Consider the following 23507-nt stretch of genomic DNA (forward strand, 5'->3'; position numbering starts at 1 on the left):
ACCAAATTAATAATGTGAATATAATGAAAGGGAAAAGAACCTAAAAAAACTCCAAAAGCAAATAGTCTTGGAACTCGGACTTTTAGAGTATTTTAATCATGATAGGCAGTGTGAACTGATAAGAAACAAAACAAAACAAAACAAAACCACCAACTTGGAAACCTGGGAGCCAGGACACAAGACCAAATTCTGTAACCTGTTCACTGTGTGATTTAGCGCAAGTGTCTTTAATCAGTTCTCTCATTTGAAAAAACAGGAAGGCTCAAACAAGCCCTGCCTGCCACACAGGGCTGTTGTGAAGACCTGTGAAGACCCCATAAAATCGTGCATTTTAAAGGTGCTCTGTAAACTGTTACAATACTGGACACAAAAGCAAGGGGTCACTCAGTTGAAGTGAGCAAGGGTCTTTTTAATGGTTTAACGAAATTAATCAGCAAATATTTATCAGGCTTCTAATGTTTACTGAAGGCTTTTCTCTCCAAAACTTTCCCTTTTCAGATGCTTTTCTAATTATTACTACAATATAGGATGTAAATCCCATGAGAAAATAGTGTTGGGCTGTCTTGTTCAGCTCCATCGCTGTACCCGTACATAGTAAGGGCTCAGCAGATATTTTTAAATGACGGATGGAAGGGAAAACTTAATTGCTGCCCTAAAGGTTGGCATCTTTGTCCTAAGGACAATTAAGTTAGAGGCAAAGCGATACACAGAAAATATACAGAAGGCACTATACAGGTCACCTGTAACAGGTGCCAGGGGAAGGGTAGGGCCGCAAGCTCTCCTTGGGTACCACGAGTCTGCCAGTTTTAGTGCCAGCTGTCGCGGAGGGCACAGCCCGGCAGGCCCTTCCTTTTGGTGAGAAAGACAGCGACACAGAAGTATAAATACCGACAGCCTGTCGGTGGAACGGGACAGCCAGCGAAGATTCGAGTGATGGACTAATTCAGAAAAGGATAGACGCGAACTGGACTGGCAAAATAAATCTTTACGGAGCTGAGGCTTAAACTGGGCTTGGTAGGAGGGGAACGGATGACAGACCAAGATTTGGGGGGACATATCTCAGCCAGTTAGAGAAATTTGTAGAAATTACGCCCCTCGTGGAAAGGCTGTCAACGTGAGGTGACCTTGAATTGATGCGCGAAGGTGGAAAAAGGTTCAGGGGCGTAGTTTAACGGTTCTGCCTCCGCGCGCCCGACACAGAGAAAAGATCCTGTTTTGAGACAATACCTGCACGTACTTGGTTTTCCTCCGGTGGAGGCACAGGGAGGGGTGCGGGTTGGAGGACAAGGCCGACTGGGCGGGGCCAACGCGAGTGGGCGGGACCACGCGGGCCCTCCCTTCAGCTACTGGAGGCCAGGCAAGGGGGCGGGGTTTCCGGCGGCAGCGGCGATCGGGCGTCGGGTGACGCCAGGCGGACGAGTCGTCACGTGACACGGAAGTGACTACGAACAGGAAGAGGACGAAAAAAATAACCGTCCGCGACGCTGAGCCGAACCGGACCCGCAGCCACGATGAACAGCAAAGGCAAGGACAGGGGGCGGCTGAGGCCGTCGGGGGGAGTAGTGCTGGCCCGAGCGATCGGGCCTGGAGCCCAGGGTCACCAAACGCCAAACTTGGGGCCAGCTGCGCCGCGCTTCTCGGCCGGCTGCGGTCCAGGGGACTGAGCCAGACGCCTTCGTCATCCCCGAACTACGGCTGCTCGCCCCCTCCCGGCCCTTTTCCCCTTAAACTCTGTGGCGCAGTTTGGAGCTGCGGGCTCGGGTGGGGTGGGGGGGGAAAGGCTTGTCACGATAGGCATCTGCAGGAGCAAATGGGGAGCTAGAGCAGGGTTTTGGGTAGGCCAATGGAGAGCCGGCGGAGGCGGGGCACCGCGCTCCGGAACCACAGGCAGGCCCCCGGGCTTAACTGGTGAGGTGCCGGCGCTGGTGGGCGGGCCCGGGCCTGAAGGGTCTCTTTCCCCTTCACTTCACTAGCGGCCAGAACTTCTGGTTTCACTGGTCGTACCAAGGTGCCTGGGAGGGGGGCGCATGATCCTCATCCTCTGCAGTCAAAACATTCCCCTTCACTCTCTCTCCGTCTCAAGGTTCACTTCCAGCATTCACTCTTTCTTGTGATTTGGAAGTCGACCTTGAGACTACCGAGAGCAGCGGCAGGCTGCACCCTTGAAACATGGGCAAGAACGGATGCCCCGACCTGTTCCGCATTCAGGAAGGAACGTGGGCTCAGCTAGATTTTCCTCTTACACCAGTAGGCTAGTGGGAACAGCGCTTTTCCTTTCCAGTTAGAATCCAGCATCTTCGGTTATAAGGATGCAAAGAGAGTGCTTATTATTTTGGCTCCAGGAATCAGGCCCTCCAGGGCAGTCTGTCTGCACATCCTCTTCTGCTTGCCCTACGAGGTTAGCTCCCCAATATGCCCTGCCCCATTTTGGTGGCTCTGTATGGTAGGCAACATGCAGTTTTTCTTGTCTTTCAGGTCAATATCCAACGCAGCCAACCTACCCTGTGCAGCCTCCGGGGAATCCAGTGTATCCTCAGACCTTGCATCTTCCTCAGGCTCCACCATATACTGATGCTCCACCTGCCTACTCAGAGGTGCTTCTGGTTTACTAAACTTGAACTGGTTGAGAATACTCTTGGGTCGCATTTTCAGTCCTTAGCTAAGTCTGAGTCCACATATTTATTTAGTCTTCACCAACAGAATAATCTAAAACACTGTAGAGTTCAGCAGTTTCTTTTGGAGTTGAGAATGCATTATATGATTATTTCATGTTATTTGGCACGGGCTGAGGTTAAGAAGATGAGTTTGCATTCCTTGAGCCTCACATTAGCTTTGGCAGGAAGTGATCCAGGAGAATATGGAGTGGTGGTGGTGGAAAGGCAACTTTATAACTCACAGAGTGTAATCTGCACAAGGAGAAGTACGAATTGACTCATTAAAGAGGAAATAGGAATGAAATCTGAAATAGGAATGTCATAAAGTAACATTTTGCCTTCTCTTCTGCCTCTTCTAGCTCTATCGTCCGAGCTTTGTGCACCCAGGGGCTGCCACAGTCCCCACCATGTCAGCTGCATTTCCTGGCGCCTCACTGTATCTTCCCATGGCCCAGTCTGTGGCTGTTGGACCTTTAGGTTCCACAATCCCCATGGCTTATTATCCAGTTGGTCCCATCTATCCACCTGGTTCAACAGTGCTGGTGGATGGAGGGTATGATGCAGGTGCCAGATTTGGAGCTGGGGCTGCTGCTGGCAACATTCCTGTGAGTATGCACTTCTCAAAAAAAATTCAGCCCATGTGTATTTTAATTTTCTGAAATGACTACATATTCATCCTTTCACCATCCCTGGATAATAGTTGCTAGTATTGGTGCAACCATGACATCCACTAGCCAGGCAGAAAGCGGTTGAGAGGGCAGAACTGTGGCAGGTCAGTAGCATCTAGCACATTGACTGGAGTCTGAATTAACCAGATTCCTTTATTTTCCTGTTTTAGGAGTCCTGCCTGCTACTTTTTCAGTTCACTTTGGTACAGTGAACTGGTTTAGTAACATTCATTCCATAAGCATTTACTTAATATTTGCCATCAGCATGACATTGTATCAGGAACCATGATGATTAAAAAAGTAGAATGCATGATCTCTATTAAGTAGCTTTTAGAAAGATACTAGGGATTTTAGTTATGTCTCCTGCTTAGTTCCCCTATGCATGGGAATTAGAGCCTAAGTGGTCCTTGCCAGGGCCATCTACTCTAGCCATATGCTAGAGATGGGGTGAGAACGGTGTCATTAGATGGAGCCTTTAGGTTATCCAATGGTCGTTTGAAAACTATTGAGGGACCCTGTGGTCTAGGGCCATGGACTTGGCACCCGTTCCCTGTTTTCGGCATGTGGATAGGAATGATTTCCTATCCTGAAAATGCCGATGGGTCTGGACTCTCCATATTCAGAAGGTATCCATAGGCTTTATCTTGGAGCTGGAACCCTTTGAATAAGTTGTAGGGTCTCTTTCCTGTTTGTATCTTTGGGTTCACAGAGTATATAGACCTGCTTTAGAATGCAGATTGGTGGCAGAACTAGCTCTTTAAGATGCTAGTGGTAAGCACATTGCCAGTTTCCCTACAGGTCCTCTGTTTCACGTGTGTCCACTTGCCTTGTCTCAACTGCCTTGTGCCCAGTCAACCTTGTCTTTTCCTTTCAGCCTCCACCCCCTGGATGCCCTCCCAATGCTGCTCAGCTTGCAGTCATGCAGGGAGCCAATGTCCTTGTAACTCAGCGGAAGGGAAACTTCTTCATGGGTGGCTCAGATGGTGGCTACACCATCTGGTGAAGAACCAAGGCCACCTCTGTGCCGGGAAAGACATCACATACCTTCAGCACTTCTCACAATGTAACTGCTTTAGTCATATTAACCTGAAGTTGCAGTTTAGACACATGTTGTTGGGGTGTCTTTCTGGTGCCCAAACTTTCAGGCACTTTTCAAACTTAATAAGGAACCATGTAATGGTAGCAGTGCCTCCCGAAAGCATTTGAGGTAGGGAGGCATCCATTCATAAAATGAATGTGGGCCAAGCAGCCCTAAGGATCTTCCTTTAATTCCTCTGGAGTACTACTGCACCATACTGGTCTTTGCTTTTAGTAATAAAACATCAAATTAGGTTTGGAGGGAACTTTGATCTTCCTAAGAATTAAAGTTGCCAAATTACCCTGATTGGTCTTTAATCTCCTTTCAGTCTTTGATTTATATTACTTGTTATAAATGAAATGCATTAGTTGTCTGCCTTTTCCTTTCCATCCTTTGCCCCACATCCCACCCTCAGCCCTAGTCTTCCATCCCTTTCCGCCAATCTCCATTGAATCAATGGTGCAGGACAGAAAGCCAGTCAGACTAATTTCCTTCTCTCCTTGCACTTCTCCTCACTTGTCATCTTTTAACTAGTCTTTCACAAGGATCCTCTGAAACCCCCTCTGTGCCCCAAGCACAGACCCTATAACTTCTGCTTTTGCATCTCCTCAGGCAGAAGTGGAGGATGTCTTTTGGACTCTCCTCATAGGTTGTCTCTTCATACATGAACCAAACCCAAGTTTGCTTTGGTGCCAGAAACACTGAGCTTTGTTTGAACAAAGGATATCAACACAAACTGTACTGTAAACACAGTTTGTTTATAATTTGAGGGGCAAAGGAGGAGGATGCATTTCGAAAGCCTGATGACTTCAGAGCCAAATTTAGGGGAGTTTTCAGATCAAAAATTGGTTACCATATATTGTCAGCGTCTGGTGCAGCCTCTCGTGGCTCCCAAGAATTCCTAAGGTGGGTTAATGGGGTCGTATTGTGAACGCCTCACTACAAGATGACTTGAGTCCAGTGAAATCTCATTAGGGTTAAGACTATTTCAGGGATCCTTATTTTGATTTTTGTTTTCTGCAATTGGATTTTATTTTATCTTATAATTTCAGTTCATCTAAATTTTGTGTTCTGTACATGTGATGTTTGACTGTACCATTGACTGTTATGGAAGTTCAGCGTTGTATGTCTCTCTCTACACTGTGGTGCACTTAACTTGTGGATTTTTTATACTAAAAATGTAGAATAAAGACTATTTTGAAGATTTGAATAAAGTGATGAAGTTGCATTACACCTCACTTCAAGGATTCTTTACTCAGCTCGGTTTTAGATTTCTTTCGTATATATCTTCTTTTATATCCCATCTGGAATTCAGATAGGTACTGCTGTCGTTCTGTTTTTTTAATGAAGGCTTTGAAATAAATGCAGGAGTACAAGGCTAAAATTTGACCATTTTCATGAGTTCCATTCTAGCTGTTTAACTTTTCTTCATTTTATTTCCTAAAGTCTTTCAGATCTTTTTTTAAAAAAATTATTTGAAGTATTGGCCCTGAGTTAACATCTGTGCCAGTCGTCTTCTATTTTGTATATGGGATGCCGCCACAGCGTGTCTTGATGAGCGGTGTCTAGGTCCACACCCAGGATCTGAACCCGCGAACCCTGGGCTGCAGAAGTGGAGTGTGCAAACTTAACCACTACGCCACCAGACCTGCCCCCAGATTCTTAAAAGCCTATCATGCCACAGGAGTTGAGAACATAAACTTAGGAATAAGGGAATGACTCATTCTCCTAACTTGCCCTAAAGTTTGACTTGAGGAAGGTGTTTTAGTGTAAGTTCAGGGTGACCTTCAGTTTCTGCAAAGTTCCGTTTGGAGAAATACTGAAAACTGGAATCGAGGTTGCCAAGATTGATTCCTCAACTCTTGGGTCTTACTTTGGGTGGAATTGAGCTTGGACAATGGAGGCAATACATTTAAGACCTCAAAGGAGATTTAACTTAATTCCAAAGTTAACATCTGGGGAGCTCACGATTTTTACCAAAACATTGTGCCTTTTAAACGTACCTCATTTTGAGATGAAGATAGATCCAAGAAGCTTCTCTGAGCTTGATTTAAAGGACACTGATGAGAAAAGTGGGAGGTAGATTGTTCCTTGTTCCCTCTGTGTTTACACAGAATGGAGTCTGGGAAATTCTGGTCCTTGCCAGGATGGAGGCTAAACCAATTCATCTCCCAGGACCATTTTTGTTTCAAACCCCTGAGACTGTTCCAGAAACTTCCCTAGGGTTCTTTTTGCTTGGGAGAGAACACAGGCAAAGGACTTAAGCAAAAGAAAATATCATTGAAGTTTAAGTAGGGATAAGTCAAAAAGATAGTTGTTACTTGCACCAATTTCTGTATCAATGAAAATTTTTAATTCTGATAAAAATAGCATAAGTAGGAGGTGGTTGGGGAATATGGAAAGGAAGGGCTCAGATTAAGGAATGTAGCACATTCGTTAGGAGGTGCGGTCTCCATGGTCTCCTGCTCCTCCTGGCCTGGCCTGGACTGTGGTATCCAGTCTCTGGGAAGAACTTCTATGGACAATATGTCCGCTCAGGCTGTCACTAGGTGGCCAGGCAGGGAACAGAGGAGCAGCCAGTGACCCTAACTCTCTTCTTCCCTTTGACCTGTGAAAAAAGTGAAGATGACGGGGCACATACTCAAACGCTGCCTGGTACAGCTCCACCTTGCCGGTCAGTCACAAACACGGGCTGTATTACAAAGGCCTGGCTAGAGACATCATTAGCAGCTTTCTCTGTGTCCCTGGTCCTTGGCGCCAGTGATGTTGGCATTTGGGCCTATGTCCTTGAAAGAGCTCAGGTTTGCCCATGTCAATCAATGCTGCTTACACATTTCAGATAAAACTTTCACCTAATAAATTAACTAGTGTGTTAGCACTGGAGCCTGGATTAGCTCCTTGGGGCCAAGACTCAGATGAAATATTCCTCCTTCTCCCTGCCCTTGGCTGAGTCACTCTCCATCTGGAGGATGGCGCTGGGCTCGCCTTCTGCGGGTTCGTAGGTGACGTAGCTGCCTTTGTTCTTGTACAGGTAAAAGAAGATCAAGATCACGACCGAGAGCAGGGTGAGGAAGACCACGGTGATAACAACTTGGGAAGGAGAGGGAAAATGCAGAGATGTTTCAGCATTGAGGATGTCTCTGGAACTCACGGGTCCCCAAATTAGATGGTTCCCTCAATTTTCATAAGGATCTCCTGTTCTAGTTAACTAGCGTCCATTTCCAGATCCACATTCCCCCACCCCGCCCAAGTTCTGTGGGACGTGATATCTGGAGTCTCTCGGTGCTTAGGCCAAGCACACAAGGCTTTTGATTTCTGACAGAACTGAACGCCCCCTCAACCAGTTCCTGATGATTACGATAGAAACGGGAAGAAGGGAGACAGGAAATAGCTTATCCCAACAGGAAGGGTTTTTTAAATACATAGCCTCCTGTGGGGGTTTCTCTGATCCCTCCCATCCTCTTTCTCACCCACTTGACAAACCACACACATCCTCATCCCTACCCCATACTTGAATGTAGTGCCTGTATGCACCTATATCTATTTGTGGCCACCTCCCAACCTATCATTTACTAGCAGTGCCTCTGACACGAAGCCTCTAAGAGTCTTTTATAGCCGTGTGTGAGTGTGTGTATGTGTGTGTGTAAGATAACCTTCATGCCCAAACGAGCCCGTTAATGGAGTTGGTCTCTAATTTGTGGTGCTTTCTGTATAGGGAAACTCCTGGCTCACCACAGTGGGTTCCTGGCTGTCTCTGGGGTAAGAGAGCCAGCCCCTGAACTCAGAAAGTCCCTTGGATTTGGCTCAGACCCTTTGTTACCTGCAATGAGTGCTGTGCTGGCTTCCGCTTCTGGGGACCGGGCCTCAGTGGCCTGCAGAATGGGGGTGGTTATCAGTTCTTCTGGAAAATTTAGAAAAGTGGAAAAGGAAACAGGGTGGATTCTTTTGTTCTAAAATATATGTTTGTCCTTCAAATTTCACCCTCCCCACATTCTTCCCCATTCAAAAATTTATCATTCAACTCCCAAGGTAAATCTGTATAAATAACCTGAAGAATACGAGAGAAAATAAACCACCACCCAAAGCCAACAAACATGGATTTTCTCTCTGCCTAATGCAGTGGTTAAGAGTATGGGCTCTAGAGCCTGAGCGATGAGGTTCGGACCTGAGCTCTGTCCTTCCCTAGCTGGTTGACCTTTGGAAAATTACCTAAGCCCTCTGTGCATCAGCTTCCTCACCTGCAAAATGGAAATAATAGTACTTACTTCATAGGTTTGTTGTGACATGTAGTAAGTAAACTCAGTAAGTATTAAGCTATTATTAGGAATGCATATTTTTACATAAATGAGATCAAATGATGAGTGTATATACATGTATATTTACTTTATACTATATGGCACATGCATTTCTTCAATGTTCTTACAAAATCTTTGTAAACATTATTTTTAAATAATGAAATGATGCTCCTCTCTTATTAAAACACCTTTTTTTGCACTTCTAGAGTAGGCCCTGCAATTTGAAAAGTTCTGAAGCAAGGCCTCTCCTGCACTAAAATATATCCCACACTTCCTCCTGCTATTGGTCTGTCTGTCCTCCTGAGTCCGACAGTCCCACCCCTACAGTCATTACCCAGGGCCGGGACACTACAAAACGAGTGGTCTCCACAAGCCTCTTCTAAGTATTCACGTGGGAAGTCGGAAGCGCTTCAGTTCTCTCCTAGTTAGCGTTTTAGTGTAGCGGTTTGAATAGCTAACAAGCAAAAGTTACTGCAGGACAGAGGTATCCTGGGGAAACAGGCTGGCCAGCCCTAGAATCACCGACAGGAGGCAGCTCAATATTCACTCAGTAAATAGCAACAGCAGCACTCGTTAACTGCACTCTTTGCCGGGGTCTGTGCTGGACACGCTGGGGACATAACGCTGAGCAAAACAGACACAGCCTGCCTTCACAGAGCTCACCCTCCACCACACCCCAGTTCACAGCAGGAACAACCTCCCCAGGAAGTACGATTTGAGCTTGGAGCCGAAGCAGGGGTAGAGGTTTATGGGGTGAAAGGGTGGTGGTGGGGGCCCACATTCTAGGCAGAGAAGAGCCTGGGTCAAAGCTCTGAGACAAGAGGACTCCAAAGGCGGTGTGGCTGGAGCACAGGGCACGAGCATGGTTCCTGTCTAGGGCCTGACGCCTTCAGGTTTCCATCTAGGGCAAGTGAAATTCAGTCACTAGCAGTGGTCTGGTGAGCCTGGGAGCAGTATTAAGAGGGACCAATGGTGTTGAGGGGTCTTTTCACACAAGCCAAGGGGAGGCCTGGTGAACCCTCCTGGTCCTACAACAGAGTAAGCAGAGGTGGGCAGCCTGGAGTGCCTCCCGGTCCCAAGGCCAGGTGAAACCCTTCTCTACCGTTCCGCACTGTATCTTTAGGAATGGTGATACACTCAGCTACGTTGTGGCCTGGGGTGAATGGTTACCTCTCTTTTTTTTTTTTAAGATTGGCACCTGAGCTAACAACTGTTGCCAATCTTCTTTTTTTTTCTTTCTGCTTTTTCTCTCCAAATCCCCCAAGTACATAGCTGTATATCTTAGTTGTGGGTCCTTCTAGTTGTGCTATGTGGGATGCCACCTCAACGTGGCCTGATGAATGGTGCCGTGTCAGCGCCCAGGATCCGAACCGGCAAAACCCTGGGCCGCCGAAGCAGAGCACGCAAACTTAACCACTCGGCCACGGGGCCGACACCAACATCTCTTGATTCAGTCATCTATTCACTCTGTTACTGATGGGGACTATAGGTAACAAAGGTGACTGTGACTTTGTTTATACGCTGAGTGATTAAAAGGGGAAAGTGCTCTGGGTTTGAACCCTGCCCCAGCATATGACTAGGCAACCTTGAGAAAGTTACTAAACCTCTCTGAGCCTCAGTTTCTTGCTTTGTCAAAGGGGAGTGTGGCGGGCAGCTTCTAAGCTGGCTCACAAGGATCCCCACCCCTGGTATTTACACTCTTGAGTAAGCTCCTCCCCGCGGTGGAGGCTGGACTGTGACTTGCTCCTAACAAAGAGATTACAGCAAAAGTGATGAGACGTCACTTCTGAGATTATACTGTGACGTCCATCAAACAGAAGCCCTGAAATTTATCCACCTGATCCTTGCCTCAGACTGCCCCTCACCACACACACTTTCCTCCCCAAAATCTCCCAAGGCTGCACTCCATCTTCCCACCATTGATCTAGACTTCTGTAGAACTGCTCTTAGCTCTGCCTTTTTTAAACATTTGAGAACTTAAGAGATATAGAGCACTGAGAAGAATAATGTATGTACAGAAGTTTAAATGTAAAGATGACTAAGAGCCAGCTCAATCAATCAACAACAATTTACTTTGCACCTACCATGTGCCAGAGACACCGTCACAGAAGCTGGGAAAACAGCAGTGCTAAGGTCAACCAGGGACCCCACCACGGAGCTGAAGTGTAGTGAGGGTTCGCAGAACAGATCCATATGACTCTCTGGAAAGGGAGTCTGGGAGGGAAGATGATTCCCAGGTGGGAAATTGTGCAAATTATCCCAATTCTAACAGCTGCCACTTAGTAAGTCCCTGCTTTGTGCTGGGTGCTTTATATACATAATTATTAATCTTCACAATACCAATAACTTCAAAGTAGGTGTTTTTATTTGCTAATGTGGACCCTGAGGCCCAGGGAGAGTTAAGTGACATGCCTCGTATTACACTTAAAGAGACGGTGGATGGATTCAAGATCCGAATCCAGGATCACCCACTCCAGAACCCAAGCGAGGTATTTACACTAACCCTTCCTACCACCGTCCTCTTCTTTTTTTCCAATAGGGAAAAAGAGGAAGAGGTAGTGAAAGATAACTGTGAGGCAGCACAAGCTTTCCAGAAAGTTAAAAGATACGGACAAAGGCAGAAGAAAAAGCAGACGCCCACAGTCAACTACAGACTGGTGCCACAGAGCACTCCAACACGAACTCGCTCATTGGCGACTGGTAAATAGGGAATGAGGTCTGCGTAATGCGGAAGTCATGGTGGTTCATACGCAACTTCCCCAGCTTTCTGTCTGATGTGATCAGAGGCCAGCTTTCTACGACTAAAGAGAACATTTCAGCAATATTGAAAGACCTGAAGAAACATAAAATTCAATAGAAGTGCCTTCCTTAGATGTAGTTATTGTTTGGTTTCCATTTATATTAAGGCATCTGGTGAAGCAATAAGTACAAATGAAGAAGGTACACAGAAATTTACTTCTCTAGGAAAACAATGGATAAAGAAGGCAGATCCTACATCAGATTTTTATTTTTGATGACAATGGTCTCTGCTGGAAGTGCAGGCTCTCTGGAATCTACTTCTAAGAGGAGGAATCCCACACTCTCCAGGGCTCAGGGGGCAAAGGACCAACATGGATTCAAGGTTCAAATGCTGGTAGAGATTCAACTGCCAATATTTTTATTGAGATTCTTGTTGTAGTCTTAGGATCCTCCTTACAAAGTTTCCTAAGTTTTGAGTGGTCTGCCCCAATCCTGTTTTTCCTGTAAGCCCATTTTTAGTAACGTGATTTCAGAATGTGAGTCTTTCAACAAATGCACATAAAGTTTTACGGCAGAAATGCTTACAGTAGAGGCTGTCAGAGACTTAGAAGAGCAGCGCCAGGAAGCTTTATATAGCTCGAGCTGGCAGACAATTTGAAGGACAATTTAAAAAGCAGTATATTTGGAGCAAGAACAGGGAAAGGAGTAGGCTTGCTGTTTGGGTCTGAAGGCGTCGGGTTGGAGGTAACAGAAAGCAGAACCCCCCGGGCCCTTTTGCCTCTGTCTCCTATCAAAGAGAATGATTTTTGCACTAAAGGAGCAGCAGGAGCCTTGGTGAGCTCAAGGGAAGGGATGCAATCCAGAAAGTGCCAGGCTAATCTAAAAGGGATCCAGAAAAATGACAGGCAAGGGCGCTGAAAGAACATGTGAAGGGATCACGACTGGTGATGTAGGAGCTTCTGAGAAAGAGAGAGAGGGGCCAGGAGCCTCAGGGGCCATGGAAAGAAGGCAGATGCTGTAAGCAACTAGTGAGCTTCACGTAGTTTCCCAGCAAAATTCTAGAACAAGTTACTAGGGCCTGCTTTAAGGGCCTTGATCTTGAAACAGCAAGCATTAGGAGCTAGTATAGGACCACTACCAACAAGCTGGGCCAGACAAGCCACACAGCCTTCCTGGATTGAGATTCACAGACAGGGAAATTAAAAAGTTAATCCAACAAGTATTTATTGCGTGTATACTCCGTGCCAGGCTCTGCCCTTGGCTCTGGGCATAGAGCAGTGACCACAACAGGTAAAAGCCCATGCCCTCACGGTTCCTTAAAAAATTAAAGAGAATTATCATATAATCCAGCAATTCCACTTCTGGGTATATGTCCACATGCAAGCAGGAACTTGAAAAGATATTCGTACACCAATGTTCACGGCAGCATTACTCACAATAGCCAAAAAGTGAAACAACTCAAGCGTCCATGAACAGATGATTGGATAAACAAAATGTGGTATATACATACAACGGAATATTATTCAGCCTTAAAAAGGAAGGAAATTCGTTGTGGCATTATATACAATAGCCAAGACTTGGAAGCAACCTAGGTGCCCATCAAGGGACAAATGGATAAAGAAGATGTATTTATACACGATGGACTACTACTCAGCCATAAGAAATGACGAAATCCGGCCATTTGTGACAACATGGATGGACCTTGAGAGTATTATGCTGAGTGAAATAAGTCAGAGGGAGAAAGTCAAATACCATATGATCTCACTCATAAGTAGAAGATAAAAACAGCAGAAAAAAAAACAAAACATAGCATTGGAGATTGGACTGGTGGTTACCATTGGGGAAGGGGGAGGGGGAGGGCAAAAGGGGTGATTAGGGTCACATGTGAGGGGATGCACTATAATTAGTGTTCGGGTGGTGAACATGATGTAATGTATCCAGAATTTGAAATATGATGTTCATCCGAAAAAAATAAAAATTAAAAAAAAATAAACAAAATAGAAAAAAAAATTAAAAAATAAAATTAAAAAAAAAGGAAGGAAATTTGGACACATGCTACAGCATGGATGAACTTGGAAGACATTATGCTAAGCGAAATAAGCCAGTCACAAAACGACAAACATCATACGATTCCACTTATATGAGGTGCCTAGAATAGTCAAATTCATAGAGGCAGAAAGCAGAATAGTGGTTATCAGGAGATGGGAGGACGGGAGGGGGGAGTTATTGTTTAGATAGAGCTTCAGTTTTGGGTGATGAAAAATTTCTGGAGACGGATGGTGGTGACGGCTGCATAACAACGTGAATGTACTTAATGCCACAGAACCAAATACTTAAAAATTGTAAATTTTATGTTCTGTAGAATTTTACCACAGTTAAAAGAAAAAACCCTTTCTCCATACAGTTTACATTCTGAGAGGGGGAAGACGGACAAGAGACAAGATAAATAAGTAAAAGATATACTATATTGGATGCTGATTAGTCCTATGTAGAAAAAAAGCGCGAAGGGGCATAGAGACTTGTGGATGTGGCATAGAGGATGTGGCTGGGGTGGTCAGGGAAAGTCTCCCTGATGAGGTGACTTGAGGAAAGACCTATGGAAGGTGAGGAGGGCAGACCAGCAGAGACCTGGGAGAGGAACATTCCAGGCCAAGGGAACAGGGAGTTCCAGCCAGGGCTATCCATAATAGGAAAAGCACCTGGGGCCATCGCACGGTTGGCAGGTTAAAGGCGCAGCACGGAGGTCACTTGAAGGGAGCAAAGGAGACAGCAGAATGAGATGAAGTCAAGGGGGCTGTGTGACATGGGTGTTGTAGGCCATGGAGGGCCTTTGGCTTTTCCAGTGAATGAGAGGGGAACCTTTCAGAGGTTTTTGAGCAGAGAATGATTGGATTTATATTTTAAAGCAGTGCTTCTCAAACTTTGCTGTGCAAAAGAATCTCCTGGGGACCCTGTTAAAATGCAGATTCTGATTCTGTAGGTCTGGAGTGGAGCCTGAAATTCCAAAGACAGCACTTCTGAAACCCTAAGACCACCATGTTGTGAGGAAGCCCAATCTAGTCTACTGGAGGATGAGAGACCACATGGGGGAAAACCGAGGCACCCTAGGCTCAGCTGACAGTGAGTCCCAACTGCTAGACGTGTGAGGGAGGTCATCTGGGACCTTCCCGCGGACTGCAGCTGCATGAGTGAGCCCAGGTGAAGCCAGCAGACGAGTGCCCAGCAACTCATAGAATTGTAAGAAACAATGAATTGCTATTTTTTTTCTTGCTGGGAGAGATTCACCCTGAGCCAACATCTGTTGCCAAACTTCCTCTCTTTCTGTTTCCTCCCCAAAGCCCCAGTACATAGGTGTATATTCTAATTGTATGTCCTTCTATTTCTTCTGCGTGAGCCGCTGCTACAGCATGGCTATTGACAGACAAGTGGTGTGGTTGCACGCCTGGGAACAGAACCTGGGCCAACAAAGCGGAGCGTGCCAAACTTTAGCCACCAGGCCATCAGGGCTGGCTCAATTGCTATCTTTTTAAGCCACTAAAAGTAGCAATAGGTAACTGAAACAGAAATTGACTTCAAAGGATCCTTTTGACTGCAGTGTGGGCAACAGGCTGCGGGAAGGTGCGGAGGTGGAGAAGCAGGTTGTGCTCGGCACCAGGGCACAGTCACGTTCACTCAAAGAGGGGGCCTTCTCCTAGTTTGCAGGAAAGCATTGACTGGGTCTAGCAACAGCCCAGTGAGAAAGTGGAGGGATTCTGGATGTATTCTGAAGCTAAGACTGATAGGATGTGGGGTGGAGTCAAGGATGACACCAAGGGTTAGTGCCTGAGTAACTGGAGGGAGGGAAGGCAAGGTGTTACCAGAGCGGGGGAAGCCTGCAGGAGGAACAGATTTGGAAGGGACGATCCAGAGCTCAATTTTGCATATGACTCCTTATTAGATATCCAAGTGCAGATGTTAAGACTGGAATCCGGGAAGAGGTCTGGACTGGAGATTTAAAAAGTCAGCATATTTAAGACGATGAGCCTGGGTGAGATCACCAAGTGAGTAAGTCCAGATAAAAAGGACCAAGGACTGAGCCCAGGGAAGAAACAGCAAAGGAGACTGAGAAGTAGCAGTCAAACAGATCAAGTACAAGGGCCACTGAGTCTTGTCATGCAGAGTCTTGAACGACTCTGACAAGAGCAGCTTTGGTGAAGTGCTAAGTATAAACCCTTGGTTTACAGCGGGTTCAGGAAAAAATGGAAGGAGTGCAACTGGAGGCAGAATACAGATAAACTCTTTTTTTCTGTAAAGATGAACAGAGAAGTGGGGCTGTATCTGGAGGGAGAAGGGAGTTCCAGTTTTGTTTGTTTATTTTTGCTTTGTTTTTAGGAGGGAAGAAGTGACAGCATGTTTATGTACAGATAGGAATGACTCAGAAGAGAGGCAACAACTGATGATGCATCAGAAGACAGTGGCTGGAACCTTGTCCTTGAAGGGGTGGGGTCTAGTGCACAAACAGAGGGGCTGGCTCAGACAGAGCAGAGATGGTCCATTACGAACGTGCACATGGGCACAGAGGAGGGAGCAGGTGAGTGGGGGAGTGGGGGCCTTTAGCACTCCTCTTCTGAGAACTTCAATTTGCTCAAGAAGTAGAATGCAAGGTCATCAATTGACAGTGAGGACGGGGAAGGGCTGAAGGAGGGTTGAAGGTGCTGCATGAGTAGACAGCGTCTCATCACAGAACATGTGAAAAGACTGCTTATGATACCCTTGTGGAGTAACAGAGCCTGGCTATCAGGACCAACTGGGGTAGTAACTGACTGTCCAGGAATGGAGCAATGCCAGTCTAAGCAGTTCTTCCACTGGGATTTGACTTTTTCTGTTTTTGAATTGATATTATTATGTCAAACCATGCCAGGACCAAACTAAGAGCTTTATGTAATTTAAAATAAAAATATTAAATCATAAAACAAGTAAAAGAAAATCTAATAAGGTAATTTTCCCCTTATGATAATGACTCTGGTTTTTTGGTTTCTTTTTTCAATATTGTGAATACTAAATTCTTTGCAAGATCTTTTGTTTTGAGTTCCACTCATTGGTGCCTTCCACACAGGCTTACTGTGGAAGGGCTGGGTGCCCTTTGAGTAAATGCAGAGCCCTGCCGACCCAGGGAAGGATCCACAAATCTGTGAAAGACTCAAAGCTAGGGAAGCAACCAGCAAGCTGATAAACACAGGGATTTCAAATGACTGGAGAAATGGGCCAAATTCAACAAGATGAGAATTTAACAGATTCCTTGCCCTTAGGTCCCGGAAGCTAACCACTCAAAAGTAAAATGGGGGAAGAATGAGGAAGCCACAGCTTAGCAGCAGCATATATAAAAGATTTACAATGGGATCACTAGAAGCAGCTGGCACTGGAAGGACATACCCCAAACAGCCTAAGAGTGATAGCATCAACCCGCCCAGGGTCACCCAGCAGTTATCTGACCATGGTTTCAAATCCTGTGTCTCCATTCCACGGTTCTTTCCACCACACACCACCAACTCTCCAAGTGCGTCCACTGGATTTGGTTCTCTGAGTTTTACAAGCAGAATGGAAAGGGTTCCCACTGTAGCACTGGTTGCAAGAGTGACACATATCCGAATGTCCGTTGGCAGAGGAATGATTAAAAAAATTACAGGTCATTCATTCTGGAAACACTATACAGTTGTTAAAAACAATGTGGTGGATCTGCAATTACTGGGACAGGATATATGGTTAGATGAACAAAGTAAATTGCTAGGGCAGCATGTGTAATATGATTACAAGTTTGTAAAAAAAAGTAAATTAAAATAAAACTATAAACACACATATATATATATGTGCCTATATGTACGTAGGAAAGGTCTAGAAGGCTATTCCCTGAGGGGCATGTAATAGCTTCTTTTTTTTCCCAATTATTTTATTGAGGTCATAATGGTTTATATCATGGTGTAATTTCAGGTGTACACTATTATTTATCAGTTTTGGCATAGACTGCATTGTGCTCACCACCAAGAGTCTAATTTTTATCCATCACCATAAATATGTGCCCCTCTACTGCTTTTGCCCACCCATCTACCCTCTTCCCCTCTGGTGACCACTAATCTGTTCTCTTTGTCCATGTGTTTGTTTGTCTTCCACATATGAGAGAAATCAAGCAGTATTTGTCGTTCTCTGTCTGGCTTATTTTGCTTAACACAATACCCTCAAGGTCCATCCATGTTGTTGCAAATGGGGATTTTGTCTTTTTTATGGCTGAGTAGTGTAATAGCTTTTTAATGAAAAAAATAAACAACAACTAAGTAAACTAAGTTCAGGAAGCCTGGCATAAAAGCAGGGGAAATGGCTTACAGCTCCCCCCCCATTATCTCCTAGTCCTACCCCATTTCTCTCCTGCCTCCTGGTCCAAACAAAGGAATAACAACATTACCCTCTTCCTTCCCTTCTCAGGCTTACAAAGACTGTAGCGCTGTTTTTCTCTTAGGTGGGAGGCCTGGGACAGAGGACCACAAGACCTGAGGCTCCACCCAAATCCTGACCAACAGCAAAGGAACTTCAAGATCTATTTTGCTCACTTACCCTTTTCCTTTGTTAACCCAGATACTGGCTGGTTTCTTTGTGGCCCTTGTTCTGGGACTAAATCTCTTATCACTGAGGCATCAGATCCTTTGCCACCTGAGTCTGCCAACCTACTTATTTGCTCTAGACCTGCCCAACAAAGGGCGGCTCCCCCAATTCTCCTTTCCATGGGAACCCGCCCTGGAATTCTGCTCCCTTTGTCCTTCCTTCTCTGTCATGCGCCACAGCCAGCAGAGTGGAGTGAGACTCTGAGAGCAGTATACCATGGTGGAAAGAACACAGGCTTTGTAATAAAACAGACTTGGCACAAAATCCTGCCTCTGCATTGTTAGCCACCTGACCTTGGGAGAATTTCTGAACCTCTGAAAATTTCTTAATTTCCCTGAACTTCAGTTTTTGCTTCTGTAAAATGAGAATAAAACCTGCTCACAGGGTTGTGGTGAGGAATAAGCAAGACGAAAAACGCTGAGCGTCTAATACAGAGTGAGGACAACCTAGGGGGCAGCTAGTGTGATGAGAAGGTAAGGGATTGGCTTCACGGGGGGGTGGGGAGTCCACAATGCTAGGGTGCACCCCACCCTACTTCCAGCAGGGTGATTTATATACTCGGCACAGCAGGCCTGGTGCCTGGGGTCCACAGTACTGCTTCTCGGGGCTCAAGGAAATGTTTTTTAATGATTTTAATTGTTATGATTTTAATTTCTTTTAAAATCAGAAGAAGGGGCTGGCCCCGTGGGCCTGTGGTTAAGTTCATGGCTCTGCTTCGGCGGCCCAGGGTTTCACCAGTTCGGATCCTGGGCGCAGACATGGCACCGCTCATCAGGCCATGCTGAGGTGGTGTCCCACATGCCACAACTAGAAGGACCTACAGCTAGAATATACATATATATATATATATACTGGGGGGCTTCGGGCAGAGGAAGAAGAAGAAAAAAAAAGATTGGCAACAGTTGTCTGCTCAGGTGCCAAACTTTAAAAAAAAAAATCGGAAGAAAAAATGGAACATTTAGGTCAAGGAAATTGTAATATTGTTATATCAACCATTAATTATAAATATAACTATCAATGATTTTACTATATTAATATTATATTCTTCCTTACATCAATGTAGCTGTAAAATATAATTTTTGATATGTATCTTTTTTAATGGAGGAAGGGGCCTACAGAGGCAAAAGTGCCCAAGAGCCAGGCAGGTCATCATGAGCCCTGGCCTTCTACATTCCCAAAGGATGTTTCCTTTAGGAGCTCTTTATAGATTGACTGGGGTAAAGGGATGTGAAGAGGTGGGGAGGTGGGGAAGAGGTGGTCAAGACCCTCAGTGATCCCATCCTTCAAAACACAAGCCCTCACACTGTCTGTGGTTTCTCCCTTCCTGTTTCTGAATTTACATTTGCTTGGACCCAGTGGGTAGGAGACTGTATGACAGGTCATTGTGTCAAGAATATAAATATACAATTCAACAACAATAAAAAGAAGCCAATTAAAAAATGGGCAAGGACTTGAATAGACATTTCTCCAAAGAAGATATACAGATGGCCAATAAGCACGTGAAAAGACTCAACGTCACGAATCATTAGGGAAATGTAAATCAAAACCACAATGAGATACCACTTCACACCCATTAGGACGGCTGCTATAAAAAAAACCCCAAAAAACAAAAAACAGAAAATAACATGTGTTGTCAAGGATGTGGAGAAATTGGAACCTTGTGCATTGCTAGCGGGAATGTAAAATGGTACAGCCGCTATGGAAAACAGTACAGCAACTGCTCAAAAAATTAAACATAGAATTACCACATGATCCAGCAATTCCACTTCTGGGTATATACGCCAAAGAACTGAAAGAAGGAACTCGAAGTGAGAGTTGTACACCCATGCTCATAGCACTATTATTCACAACAGCCAAAAGGTGGAAGCAACCCAAGTATCTATCAATGGATGAATGGATAAACAAAATTATATATATTAATATATTAAAAATGATATATATATTATTCAGCCTTAAAAAGAAAGGAAATTGTGACACATGTACAACATGGATAGACCTCAGAGATGTTATGCTAAGTAAAATAAGCCAGACACAACAGGCAAATATTGTATGATTCCACTTTTATGAGGTCCCTAGTCAAATTTATACAGATAGAAAGTATAACGGTGGTGGCCAGGGACTGGGAGGAAGGGGAACCGGGAGCTATTGTTTAAGGATACAGAGTTTCAGTTTGGGAAGGTGAAAAAATTCTGGAGATGGATGGTAGCTGATGGTTGCACAACAATGTGAATTTTTTTTTTAAGATTGGCACCTGAGCTAACATCTGTCTTCAGTCTTCTTTTTTTCTTCTTCTTCTCCCCAAAGGCCCCCAGTACATAGTTGTATATTCTAGTCGTAGGTCCTTCTGGTTCTGCTATGTGGGACGCTGCCTCAGCATGGCCTGACGAGTGGCGCTAGGTCTGTGCCAAGGATCCGAACCGGTGAAACCCTGGGTCTCCAAAGTGGAGCATGCAAACTTAACCACTTGGCCATGGGGCCGGCCCCACAATATGAATGTTCATACTACTGAATCATACACCAAAAAATGGTTAAAATGGTAACATTTATATTATGTATCTCTTACCACAAATTCAAAAAGACAAAAATAAGAATGTAATAGTTCCCCTTTTGCCCAAGTCCTAATTCTTCAGCTAGGTACCCAAGCATCACCTCTTTTCCCTATGCGCATGTTTATCCTGAGGTCCTCCGCTCTCTCCTCCAGGACTCCTTCCAGGGGACACACAGTTTCTGTAGTTTCACACACATGTGTCCCTTTATCTGGAATACCCGCTGCACCCCTCTTTGCCTGTACAAACCTTACCCATCCTTCAAGGGGAAGAGCTCCAGGCTTTCCCTACTCATGAAGCCCTCCCTGACCAATGTAGACTTCCACCCATTTCTCCCTTTTCTTATCTCTCAGCAGACAACAGTCCGAACTGCATGTACCACCAGTCACAGAGGATGCTGTCTTAGACTTCCCCTGGGGCTGTGACTCACCTGTTTCCACAGCAGTAAAACAGAGAATGTCTATGCTAATGACAAATGTGTGTGTATATGAAAATAAAGGTGTATCCACCAACCAAGGTTTTGTTCCTCTTACGCTAACTAGCACATAATGACAACAATCCATGAAGACCTGATGGTTTGTCCTGCTCAGCTTGCTTATGAAATGAAAGGTGGGAATCCATTCCCAATGTGATGAGAGGTAGATCCCTGCCTGAGCACAGCTCTGGGGAACCACGGGTTTTTGATGCTGGAGTGTGTCCTCAGATGAGTGGAATCAGAAAGCAGGCAGAATTCCTTTCCAGGAAAAGGTGGGCTTCTAACAAGCACCCACAATAATAATAACCAATGTTACTGAGTGCTTACTAGATATGAGACTCTGTGCTAGGTGTTTACGTGGGTTATCCCACTTAATCCTCGCAAACGACCTCATAAGATGGTACTATTTCCCCCACTTTGCAAATGAGGAAACTGGAGCTTAGAAGGTAGATAAGTCATTCAAGGTCATAAAGCTTTAAGTGGTAGTGCCAGGAACTGGCCCAGGTCCCTGAGACTTAGATTCAGATGGCACTAAAGCGTCCGCTCTTATCGCCTTCTGCTTCCTCCCAGCACCTTTCCCGGTGTGAGGCAGGGAGAGAGGAGGGAGGGTCTCCCATCTGGGCCGAAGGTAGGGGATGTTGAACAAGTTTCTACCTTTCTCCGGTAGGAAAGGCCTTCACCTACCTCCTGGAGAAGGCGTGGTCAGGAGGCTAGCCATTGCAGCCAGTGGATGGTCACCTTGAGGGAGGAGCAGATCTGTAGGAAGAGGGACAAAGAGGAATGAGGTGGGTGGGCCCCTGCCTGGGGCTGGAGACTTCTGGAAATCCCAGAAAAGCCTTTGGTGCCAGGTTTTCCTGAGTCTCTTCCCATTTCCTCTCTTCTCCCTGGAGCGGGTCCTAAACTCTTCTCTATCGGTGTCCCTGCACATCTCCTCAGGCTGCAGGCACCCGAGCAGATCCGAGACCTCCCGCATTTGGGGTGCGTTACCTGTGAACGTTCTACCCCGAGATCCTTTCACAGGCCACCACATTTACCTAAGAGATTTCTCAAGCCCTGACAAAGTTAGGCAAAGGTATGCAAACGCGGTCCCAGGTACCCAGCTCTTTCACGGCCGGGGGCCGGACGCAGCCTCCACTAGGGGTCAGGAGAGGCCCGGGCGGCGGGCCGCGCGCCCCGGCTCAGGTGCGGCTGGGGGCTGGGACGCGCCTGCGAGTGGGCGCCAGGCCGGGGACCTGGAGGTGAGGGTCGTCTGTCGCCTTCCGGCCCGCCGGCGACAGCCCGTGGTCCCGGCTCGGCCCGCTCCCCGCGGACCTCCCTTCGTGGTCCCCCGCGCCGGCCGCGCACGGTCGCCCGGACCCCGTAAGCCGGCCCCTAGGGCCGAACCCCGCTGGGCCCAGGCCGCGCCCCGGGCCCCTGGACGCTCCGCGGACGCCGGCGCCCACCCCGAGGAGCCGCCCCCGGCCCCGCGTTACCCGCACGGGCAGGGCTCGCCGCGCCCCCCGGCGCCGCGACGGCAGCTCCGGCCGCTCTGGCTCGCAGCTCCCGCGGGGCCGCGGTGGCCGCGGTGGCGGCGGGGAGCGTGGGCGGCCCGGCCCCCCGGCGCGTCCCCTCCCCGCGCGCTCACCTTACCAGTCGGACGGGCCGCGGGGACGTGGGCGCCGCTCCGGAGCTCGCCGGGGACGGGCGCGGGGGCGCCTCGCGGGGACCCTCGGAGGGACGCCGAGCCCAGGACGCCGCGGAGACGAGCGCAGCTGGCAGAGGCCGGCCGGGCGTGGGGGTTGGGGGCCGGCCGACTGGGTGGGACAGGAAAAGAGGAGAGAAACCGCCCTCTGCAGGTTCCCTCTGCCGCCGGGCCGCCTCTGCTCCCCCGGGAGGAAGAGCTGCCTTTCCTTCAGCGATTGTCACTCTACTCTCCATCCGGAGCCGCTTCCTCCCTCGCCCCGAGGCTCCACAGGGCAGGGGATCTGAACCCGGGGCTGACTGGGATCGGTTCGCTCTCCCCGCGACTGACGTTCTGTGAACTTTCAGCAAATGCGGGAAGTTACATTTCCTTGCGTTTGCCTCTCTTTTACGTAAATAGGTCTGTGTCCAGAAGTTCGGGACGTAAGCTGACTTTGTGGGCACTGTCCGGCCGGGAGGCAGGGAGAGGAAGTGGGGATGGGAGAGTTTCCCCACCCAGATCTTCCCTGACCCACATGCATCTGGGACAGTGTGGAGCAGAGGTTAAGGGCGTCGTGGACTTTGGAGTCAAACAGTCCCACCTCCGCGGCTTGTTAAATGTGTGACTTTGGGCAAAATATTTAACGTCTCTAAGTCTCTGCCCTCATCCCTGAATGGGGCACTGAAAGTAACAATGCCTGCGCAGCCATTTCATAGCCACGATTCTAGCACTTGGTGAATGCCTCAATTTAACTATTAA

General features: G+C 46.9%; 2 protein-coding genes across 3 annotated transcripts; one reads left to right on the top strand and one right to left on the bottom strand.

Moving 5' to 3' along the window:
- The first annotated feature begins 1362 nt into the window (after window positions 1–1362).
- On the top strand, window positions 1363–5638 carry DAZAP2 (DAZ associated protein 2). Of its 2 annotated transcripts, none has more exons than XM_014847421.3 (4): window positions 1363–1524; window positions 2476–2594; window positions 3014–3259; window positions 4197–5638. In XM_014847421.3, the coding sequence occupies exons 1-4, from the start codon at window positions 1512–1514 to the stop codon at window positions 4323–4325; spliced, it is 507 nt and encodes a 168-aa protein (XP_014702907.1). In that variant the 5' UTR covers window positions 1363–1511; the 3' UTR covers window positions 4326–5638. The 2 variants fall into 2 exon arrangements, with proteins under 2 accessions (XP_014702907.1, XP_070351287.1); XM_070495186.1 differs by having other exon boundaries at window positions 1371–1524; window positions 3014–3182.
- Window positions 5639–6730: 1092 nt separating this feature from the next.
- Window positions 6731–22704, bottom strand: SMAGP (small cell adhesion glycoprotein). The gene is made up of 4 exons (XM_044756426.2): window positions 22561–22704; window positions 21773–21844; window positions 8221–8301; window positions 6731–7490 (listed from the first exon to the last, which is right to left on the bottom strand). The coding sequence occupies exons 2-4, from the start codon at window positions 21804–21806 to the stop codon at window positions 7312–7314; spliced, it is 294 nt and encodes a 97-aa protein (XP_044612361.2). The 5' UTR covers window positions 21807–21844; window positions 22561–22704; the 3' UTR covers window positions 6731–7311.
- Window positions 22705–23507: the final 803 nt, after the last annotated feature.

The sequence above is a fragment of the Equus asinus genome, chromosome 22 (assembly GCF_041296235.1).
Source record: "Equus asinus isolate D_3611 breed Donkey chromosome 22, EquAss-T2T_v2, whole genome shotgun sequence".
Classification (NCBI taxonomy): Eukaryota; Metazoa; Chordata; class Mammalia; order Perissodactyla; family Equidae; genus Equus; species Equus asinus.

What these genes read in the sequence shown, in the direction of transcription:
- DAZAP2 (XM_070495186.1), top strand. An exon ending in CTCCACCTGCCTACTCAGAG is followed by an intron (nt 2,595 to 3,013) that starts GTGCTTCTGGTT and finishes TGCCTCTTCTAG; the next exon opens with CTCTATCGTCCGAGCTTTGT. An exon ending in TGGTCCCATCTATCCACCTG is followed by an intron (nt 3,183 to 4,196) that starts GTTCAACAGTGC and finishes TTTTCCTTTCAG; the next exon opens with CCTCCACCCCCTGGATGCCC.
- SMAGP (XM_044756426.2), bottom strand. Translation starts at nt 21,806, where the DNA reads ATGGCTAGCCTCCTGACCACGCCTTCTCCAGGAG. An exon ending in GACCACGCCTTCTCCAGGAG is followed by an intron (nt 8,302 to 21,772) that starts GTAGGTGAAGGC and finishes TAAATTTTCCAG; the next exon opens with AAGAACTGATAACCACCCCC. An exon ending in CAGCACAGCACTCATTGCAG is followed by an intron (nt 7,491 to 8,220) that starts GTAACAAAGGGT and finishes CTCCTTCCCAAG; the next exon opens with TTGTTATCACCGTGGTCTTC.